At 39.1% G+C, this 9,737-nt stretch overlaps 1 protein-coding gene across 1 annotated transcript; it reads left to right on the top strand.

Moving 5' to 3' along the window:
- The first annotated feature begins 1,998 nt into the window (after positions 1-1,998).
- hpxa (hemopexin a) lies at positions 1,999-7,249 on the top strand. Its single transcript, XM_024286517.2, has 10 exons — positions 1,999-2,147; positions 2,511-2,533; positions 2,614-2,769; positions 2,871-3,028; positions 3,190-3,343; positions 3,669-3,881; positions 3,981-4,073; positions 4,934-5,064; positions 5,151-5,298; positions 6,821-7,249. The coding sequence occupies exons 1-10, from the start codon at positions 2,038-2,040 to the stop codon at positions 7,048-7,050; spliced, it is 1,416 nt and encodes a 471-aa protein (XP_024142285.1). The 5' UTR covers positions 1,999-2,037; the 3' UTR covers positions 7,051-7,249.
- The last annotated feature ends 2,488 nt before the right edge of the window (positions 7,250-9,737 follow it).

A 9,737-nucleotide genomic window follows, 5' to 3' on the forward strand; every position in this document is an offset into this window, starting at 1 on the left:
TATTTAAAAAAAAACAGATGTAAGGATCATTATACAACTAAAAAAATTGTATTTTTTTATTTTACTTTGTAAATACAATCTAAATCTAAAGAGTTTACACTTTATTCTTTATTGATATGAGATATATTTTTGTTTTAATAAAATATTGGCCTAATTTTGGGCAAAGCTGCACAAATAAGGCAGGTGGTGTGGTGGACTTTTTACTCCGCAAATGAGAGAAACAAGGAAAAACAAAGACAGACCTTTTGGCAACTGTACGTGCACAACGTGACAGACTTGAATCCTGCTTTGCCTCAGTAAAGGTTAAAAGCCCCCTCACACACATGCATGCACACGTACACGGACACACACAAATACAATCTGTGATGCGTGCGTCCCACCATGCAGAATTGTTACTCAACCAGTTTGTGAAGAATTCTCTTTGGCTGCTTTTGACTCTAATTAAAAAGAAAATTTTACCCCATAGAAGAGTTTAAAAAGCTGTTTTTAAGAATATAAGCTATCCAAATGAATCAGTGGTTAAAAAAGGGGCAGATGTTGTTTTGAAGAGGTTGTAGCATAGGATTTCATACAAAGATGGAGGAGGAAGAAAAAGAGCACAGAAAGGATCAGGGATGGAAATGGGGAGTAGGTGGAGATATACAAGTATAATGGAGTTCAGGAAAAAAAACACAGCTATAGAATAAACAGAAAGGATGCTGCACAGCAGTTGTCCCGCTACTGGAATGGAGTAGCCATGGCAACACTTGTGTTTTTACACTATATTCTAGGTTGATTGCTGATGCATGACTTACGGGAACGAAGAACATCCATCATCCATCCATGCTCAGATCCTGATGAATACTTTTAAGGATTACAGAGCTAACCAAGCTACTGTTTGGTGAAGGTGGGGGTTTACCCTGAACAGGCTTCCTGCCTGTTACAGGGTCACACGCTCATGCACACCTAGGGGCAAATTAGAGACATAAATAAAGTCGGTTTTGGGACTGTGGGAGGAAATCAGAGAAAGCACGCATATACTCGAGGAGAACATGCAAAATCCACACCGAATCGAACCAGAGTCCTTTTTCATGGTGCTAACCACTACACCATCGTGCAACCCTACAATCATAGTATCTGAAGGGTTCAGATTTTAAACACATGCTAGGCTCAGCAGCACACCCTGAAATACAGTGAGTGATCATAATTCTCTCAATCAGACAAATATAGCATCTATTTTGACTGTTATTGATCATGTGACAGATCATGCGTGTGCGTCTTAGTATTTGGAGCTTCTGACTGGTGTAGAACAGCACGTTTCTAGATAAGATATGCTTTCATTTACGTAGCCCTTTGTTTGCATCGATGGATGAGGCCAACCCACAAGAATCTGTTAATGTTCATCTGAAGAACGTTACATAACACGGGTTTGTGAGCATCTGAAGTGCACATGTCAGCATTATTTATCTATTTTGAAGGGACTCTGGGTTAGTTACCTCTTTGAGTTTGAGTGGCCGACTTCTAGAAACTTCTGGGTTCTATTTTTTACATACAAAGGTAGAAAAAAATAACAAAAAAAAGTATTTTATTTTGAAAAATAAAAAAATTGTTGTATGTGAAATAAACCCTCATTAGGTCTCAAAAACATGCTAGTGTGACATATCTACGAATCCTGGACAATCTTTCGCATTAGTCACGTTTAATCTGTTTAAAGAATCCATCATTTTTTATGACCTTTATCATATTTAGCTTTTGCATAAAGAATCTGAAAAATCTGAAGGCCACTTGATATCCATCTATTGATCAGACTTCATTACAGAAAGAAAACCGTCCAGTTTCTTTGAATAGTTGTGGGTGAGACATGGTTTTGGAGGGTGGGTGGGTTGAGAGGGTAGAGATCTCTGAGGCACTATGTGGGGGAAGATCAAACATCGTGGGTGTCAGATCAACTCTTTGCTCCTGCGTGCTTGGTCCCTCCTCCTGGGGCGTTTTGGGGGTCCAATGTGACGCTGCCCACGTCCAGCGGGCGCTGATATAAGCTGACGCAGAGACGGGGCCATGGTACCTTTCGCCCAGCTCTGCAGGCTTTGGACCAGAGGACACTACAAGATGAAGCTTCTCCCTCACGCCTTGTTTCTCTGCTTGGCCCTCGCTCTGGCCTGGGCTGAGTAAGTATTTCAGGCTTTCTTTAAACTGTAAAATCTTTAATTATTTTGTATTTATCTCAATAAATTAAATTAAGTCTGTTGCAGTTTGAAAAGATTATGCATTTGAATTTAGTCAAGCTTCAAATCTTCTTTAGTTGATGCTTAAACTTTGTTCCAAAGTGACAGATTTGGTGTTAAAGTCATTTCCAGGCCTATTATATTTGCTGCATCAGGTCTGCAGTCTCACCTTTGGGCGTGATTGTAGTTCATAACTTTTCCTACAGGGGGAGTAAAGAGGGCAGTACACATTTCATTTTAAACTGTGTTTTTGACCATTTTTTGAAGTTGATTGATGTAAAATTCCACACTTTCTCTTCTGAACAGCCACCATGAACCCCACAAAAAAGGCAAGTTTTGACACATTTACTTTTCCGCTTAAAAAAGAAAAAAAAAACAAACTTAACTTTTTTTGTTTATAATTCTGCAGATGGACGTGACCATGGTCGTGACCATGGCCGTGATCATGACCGTGGCCGTGATAATGACCATGGCCACGGTCATGAACGTGTCCGTGACCGCTGTAAAGGCATTGAGATGGACGCCGTTGCTGTGAATGAAGAGGGAATCCCTTACTTTTTCAAGGGTAAGTCTCAAAATTACTGAACATAATATATAACTGATGATTTGGGACATAAAACATCATGTTTTTTTTAATTTAATTGCATGGCCCACTTTCCCTTTCAGAGGACTACTTGTTCAAAGGCTTCCATGGAAAGGCAGAGCTGGCCAATGAGAGTTTCGCTGAGCTGGACGACCATCACCATCTGGGCCACGTGGATGCTGCTTTCCGCATGCACTACGAGGACGACCCCAACCACCACGACCGCATGTTCTTCTTCTTGGTACGTTAAGATCGAGACAAAGCAGAAAGAAGATATGAGTACGAGACAAGAACACAAACTGAGAGCTTGTGAGAAGCTTTTGTGTGACGCCAGACACACAAGAGCTCTTGCAAAAGTAATCCTAAAATCTAACCTGATACTGAGGTGATCCTCTGATGCAGGACCACAAAGTGTTTGCCTATTACCAACACAAGCTGGAGGTAGGCTACCCTAAGAACATCTCTGAAGTGTTTCCTGGAATTCCCGACCACCTGGATGCTGCTGTGGAGTGTCCCAAATCGGAATGCGGTGAAGACTCTGTCATCTTTTTCAAGAGTAAGCTTCTGTTTTTGCTGAGCAACTTCAAAGATCCATTTAGTGGCCTTGTGGTAGAGTGTCCGCCCTAAGACTGAAAGGTCACGAGTTCAAATTCATGGCCAAGTCAGCATTAAGAGGTTGGATTGGGAGATGAAACCACTAAATAGGTTCCAGAGTGCAGCTGTGTCTGTAGCTCACCACTCCTTCAGAGGTGGAGAAGAAGTTCAACACACCCAGATGTGTAACAGATGTTGGGGCTTTAAACTACATTTTTCTTCTGTGAAATCCTCTTTTAAAGAGCTGAATCATTCCCAGGTTTTTTCTGTTTGTTTCTTCTTTGTAGAGAACGAAATTTTCCACTTCTATGTTAAAAACAAGACCGTAGATGAGAGGGATTTCCGGTCCATGCCGAACTGCACCTCTGCTTTCCGCTTCATGGAGCACTACTACTGCTTCCACGGACACAAGTTCTCCAAGTTTGACCCAAAAACCGGCGAGGTGCACGGCAAATACCCCAAAGAGGCGCGCAAATATTTCATGAGGTGCTCCAAGTTTGGTAAGAGTTGAAAGCATTTAAAAGGACGTTGCAGCTTGTTTGGCAGAAACATTTGTTTTGAAGAGACATAGAGCAAATATTGATCTAGCTTGTGTTCAGATGACGACGACCACGAGGAGCGAGAGCGCTGCAGCAGAGTCCACCTGGACGCCATCACCTCCGACGACGCAGGAAACATTTACGCCTTCAGAGGTGAGATGTGACAACAAAACATGTCAACAGTTTTTACATTTCTGCTCATATCCAGAGTTATTGATTAATTTGTCGATGTATTCAGGCCTAATTTGCATCAATTTCACTAAATGTAGAGGTCCTATTTTATTTATGCTCGTGAGGTCTTAAAAGATATGAGAAATGTTGGACAAAAAAAGGACAAAAATCAAGTTTTAAAGACCCACTCTGATGAAAATGTTCTTGTAGCATTTTTCTAATGATGTAGCAAAAAAAAATTAAGAAAATTAGGCTTAAAATTCAATTTCTGAGTATTTTGTGAAGCAGGAGCAGATGAAAACATGCAGTTTGAAAAGGAGCATAAAGATGTAGAAAAATACAAGCTCCCTCCTCTGCTCCATTTTTCTGCATCCACTTGCAGACAAATAGATCTGTGAACATCTTTGTTTTCCTCATCTGAGCTGGTTCAAAACTGTACAGCTGGATGGCTCCAATACTGCTTGATATTCTTGTTGCCATTGACTTAACATTGAAACTCTAATGATGTTTGATGTGAATGCACCTTTAATGAACTCCTGCCGTTCTGCAGAAACTATGTCCTGCAAAACAACAGTTTTTAAAAAAAAATTTGGCTAAAAATGGCAAAATTGTAAAATTTAAAGACAACTTGGAGCTCTTTTAAAACAGATCAAAATTGTATTTTAGTGGGACTTGAAATGGTGATAATGAAGAGATTCAAAGCTGCTCGTCGGCTGTTAGAATTGAGTACAAATTAGCAAGAATTGATATGTAATTTTTCATTTGTGATCTTTCAACAGTGCTCACTTTGACACTATTTACTGTTGTATGCTGATTTTCTTTTTACATCTCCTTTTGCGTAGGCCACCATTACATCCGTAAGGATGAAGGCAACGACACACTGAAGGCTGACACCATTGAGAATGCCTTCAAGGAGCTGCACAGCGAGGTGGACGCCGTCTTCTCCTACGACGGTCACCTCTACATGATCAAAGTACAGTGAAGCCACCTCCCGGATAACTGTCATGATTATGTCCTACAGCCCAAAGTAACAGTCTGGTTTGGGATTCATCTCTGCAGGACGATCAGCTCTTCGTTTACAGAGTCGGTGAGCCGCACACCCACCTGGACGGCTATCCCAAACCTGTGCAGGAGGAGCTGGGCATCAAGGGCCCCATTGAGGCTGCATTTGTCTGTGAGGACCACCACATTGCTCACATCATCAAAGGTAAAAAAGCTTTCATTAGTGCATGACGTTTCTGTTTTAAAATAAGCTAATAAATCTTATTACTTTGTCTCCAGCCAATCAATAGCACTCTGAACAAGAGTGTGTCTAACTCTAAAATCTAATTATTTTGAAAGCACTGGGACATTTAAGCTTAAATAATTTTTAACTGAACAAGACAATTTTTTTTAAGTTTATTTATTGTATCTTCTAAACTCATATTTTAAGCTTATCATAAAATGCAGATAATTCCATGTGATTCTCCAAGAAGAACATTTTTTAGTCACAAATTAGGATAAACATGTCTGCAGTCATAAAAAAGTTGATTTTTAGCCTATTTCTAATTATTGTTCATACATGCAATACATGTGCAATATCAATAGGAAAATAGTGAAACTGAACAGGTTAATAGATTTTTTTTTAATAAACTTTCATGTAAAAATGTTTCATGCATGCAAAAAGAAAACTTTAGTTGTTTTTTTTCCGCTCTGAGCTAAGCAGATGATCATTCGGCTTGTTGCAGTGAGTTTTCTCTTCCAGCTGCATCTCAACTGTAGTTTGGAGGTTTAGAACTTAATAGGGGTCCCTATTAGACTTCATCAGCTTGTTGTCTTTCTCACTAAAATCTAATTTTTTGCACTAAAAACAATTAAATAAAGCATGACAACTCTTTTTTTTTCAACACGTTTGTTCCACAGAAATATGACGGATGTATTTGTACTCTGTGGAATTCAAATATGTCATGCCTGGCTTGCCAGCTTAAGGTTTAAAGTATACAGAAGCTCCTGCGTTTTCTGTTTTCTCTGTGTTAGCTTACAGGAGCTGCTGCTGTGGTGTTCAGCATACTTTTGCATGGGTGCCAATGCTTTTTACAACCTCAGAACTGTCAATTTGAAAAGCTTTATGATAGACTCTGACTAAGGAAAGCAGTTTAAAATAATCCCTAATTATATAAATGAGCACGTTGGCATTTTAACTTGACTTTTTAATTATATTTTTGGAAAGTGATAGGTTAACTTTTAAGAACAGGATGGAAAGTTACAGCAACTACAGGCATATAAAGATAATCAGTGCCACGGGAGAGAATAGATGAAGCTAATTTCATCAGTCGAGACTGACTGTGCCCTACGGAAATGAAAAACAGACATACTTAGATGTTGATGAGGAGGTAGAGGAATCATCTCCTCTTCGTAGACATAATTTGCAGTTTCTGAGTCTCATCAACCTTAGCATTCCTCCACTGGTGGGAGGATGTGTGAGAGTTTGTGTAAATTAATGCACAGAGAAGGAGCAGTGTAAAATCAAGTACTTATAGAAGAAAATAAGATCATTTCCATGATGTTTGCAAAAGACGTTACAGTTTGTAGTTCAGGGAATGTTTTGAAATAAATCTGGAAATATAAAGATGCACATTAAAGAGGAAGAAGGAAATACAAAACCCTGGAGTGTGTGGAAGAAACTGTAAATAAAGCACAAGTTTGAAGGTTGGCAAAAGTGAAAAAGTTAATATTTTTCCTCTCCTCAGATCGCCACATGTACGATGTAGATCTGAAGGCCACCCCTCGTACTGCGGGCAACAAGCGCCCCATCTCTATCATGAAGAAGGTGGACGGCGCCATGTGCGGTCCTGGAGGAGTGAAAGTGTTCAGAGGAAACCACTACTACCACTTTGAGAGCCCCAAACTCTTCGTAGCTGCCAGGGCCCTTCCCGAGCAGCACAGAATTTCCCTGGAGTTGTTCGGCTGCGACCACTGAGAGGCTTGCTTGACAGGACTGTATACAGAGAATCACCTTCAACACACTCGCATAAGATCAACGACACCATGGACAACAACTGGCAGGAGGACTCACTGAAAAACCTTTTTTTTTACATTAAAATAAACCTTGGCATGTTTTACTTCCTTGTAAAAGGATGTTTATGACCCTAAATAAAGTCTGTGGTCCTTCGTGCAAAGCGTGTTTTTTTCTGAGACTCATTTTGTAATGTGTTGTTTTCAACAAAGCTACAGCAGTTATTATTTTGATGTTTAAGGTAGTAAAAATCAAAAACCCCATCATATTATTCATAATTGTTTTCTATTTACCCACTCATCTTCTATTCCCTGCCTCATCCTGTGCAGGGTCAAGGGGGTCACCCTGGACCCTTGTCTCTCCTTAGCAGAGCAAAAATCAGAAAAAAACATTTCTTAGCAGGAACTAAGGCAGTCAGGAACTACTGATGTGGAGTTTGAATGTTCTCCTGTGCATGTGTGGGTTTTTGGGGGCACTCCAGCTTCTTTCCACAGTCCAAAAAACATGATTCAAAGGGAATTAGTGACTCTAAATTGTCCCTGGGTGTGTGTGTACGAGTGGTGGCTCTGCAACAAACTAGCAACCTTCACCTAATAGTCGCTGGGATAGGGATCCCCGAAAGGGATTCAGCAGGTACTGAAGATGGATGGATGGGTGGATGGATGGAAAGTGTAATGTGATTTTGTGGATTGGAAAATTTTCATGTTTGTGAAGTGAATATGTTGATTTGTTTTTTCCACCAGCAGATGGGGCTAGAGTTTAATTTCATGAACTCACCAAAGGAATTCAACTGTTGTCTTTTTTTCCCATAATTCTGCAGTGTTGTATTCAGAAGAAGTAACACAGACAACTTAATGCACAAGTGTATGAAGGAATATATATATATATATATATATATGTATAAATGTTCTGATATTTAAACATCAACAAATCTATAACGCTTGAAATTTGTACACAAACCAGATTTTTTTGTGGTTACAAACAAGTTATAGTTTCATTAAAATTAAAAAAAAGATAAAAAGTTAATTTAAGCTCAAAAGCTCTCAAAGCACCAGACAATTTGGGTGGTTTTCTCAACATAATTTTAAGGGGCTAAAAACCAAATCATTTTGTGACTCCTTTTTAAAATAATTAAATTGCCATTTAATTTAAAGTGTAATTACTCTAATTGTTTCCAGGTAAGTCGTTTTCTTTGTGTAAGACATTCTCAAAAAGGAGAACAATTCCTCTTTTAGATTGGATGTCTGCACCGGAGTTTGGAGTTCCTGACCTGCGGCGGATCAAACAGCTCCAAAATGAGGCAATGGGATGATGTCAGCATCACGACAGGATCAGAGGTCTGTCATAACGGCAGGCTTCATTGGATAACACAAACCCCTTCTTCATTCCTGCTATGACAATGGCAGCAGAGACACTGACTCCCTTCAGAGACTCTGATATGATGCCACGAACGCCGAGGCTGTCAGGCCGATAACGCACGTGCATCAAGTACATGTCTAAAGAGAGGAACTCTGTCTTGTGAGTGAAAGGAAAGTTCAGATCCTTCATCAAAGACTGGATTTAAGTATTGAAATGAGTAATGGATGAAAAAAAGTTGAGCAGGAACTGAACAACTGTATCCCCTTCTGTAATAAAAGTAAAGCAAGAAGTGTCGAAACTAACAAGTATGCCCTGTGACTGCAAAGAAAGGAATTATGCTGATGTAATTTATCTGGTAAAAATATATCATCAACCTTTAAAGCAGCTTGTTCCTACTGTCAAACACTATGGACTGTTTTAATTTCATTTCTGGTGATGAGAACATGTCTAAAGAAATATTAAGATTCAGTTTGTATTTCCAAGTATTTATTTATTCAAATTCTTGTGCATTAGCAAACAAAATAATACTGGTTGAGAAAGAGTGTATTTGTGATGTAGAAAGTAGGCCACAAGCTCCCTGCTCCATTCTGATGAAATTTGTAGATGAATAGATCCATGTACGTCTTTGTTTTCCTCGTCTCAGCTGGCATCTGGCTCAAAGCTCTATGACTGGATAGCTCTAATATTGTTCACCATTTTAAAGCCTTCCCACTCCCTATGGTTTGGGCCCCCTCCGCATCACTTTTTGACGTTTTGGATTTCCCAAATTTTTTTTTACATTTTGGCTAAATAAAAAGTAATTGTAGTTAAAAGACCAAAATACAGTCAAAATTGAACAAAGTGGGTCTTTTACTCATGCTCACATACTCTCTTTAGTTTTGCTTTCAAATATCAAATTACTTATTTTAAGATCACTCATTCAATTCAGATGAATTCAAAACACTTTTATGGACCTATTGGCAAACATAGAATACAGAGTCCCTTTTTTTAATTTAATGTCCTTGTTTATTATATTTTTCTTTTTAACATTAATTATCTGTACTGCCTCTTGCCCACATTTTAGTGTCATTCAGTCAAACGACAGATAAAGGTTAAACTTCGTTGTTTGTATTAAAATCTCTGCAGACATAAATAGCGTTAGTGTACCAGAACTGGACTGAATGACTCCTCCCCCTAACATTCTAAACAGGAAGTATCTTTAGGCTCCATGAAGCCAAAATCCCATTGACATTTGTCATAATAACCATTCTTGCTCTGATACCTGTTATTCAAGTTATAAACTGATTAATCAG

The sequence above is a fragment of the Oryzias melastigma genome, linkage group LG21, assembly GCF_002922805.2.
Source record: "Oryzias melastigma strain HK-1 linkage group LG21, ASM292280v2, whole genome shotgun sequence".
In the NCBI taxonomy this organism is placed as follows: domain Eukaryota; kingdom Metazoa; phylum Chordata; class Actinopteri; order Beloniformes; family Adrianichthyidae; genus Oryzias; species Oryzias melastigma.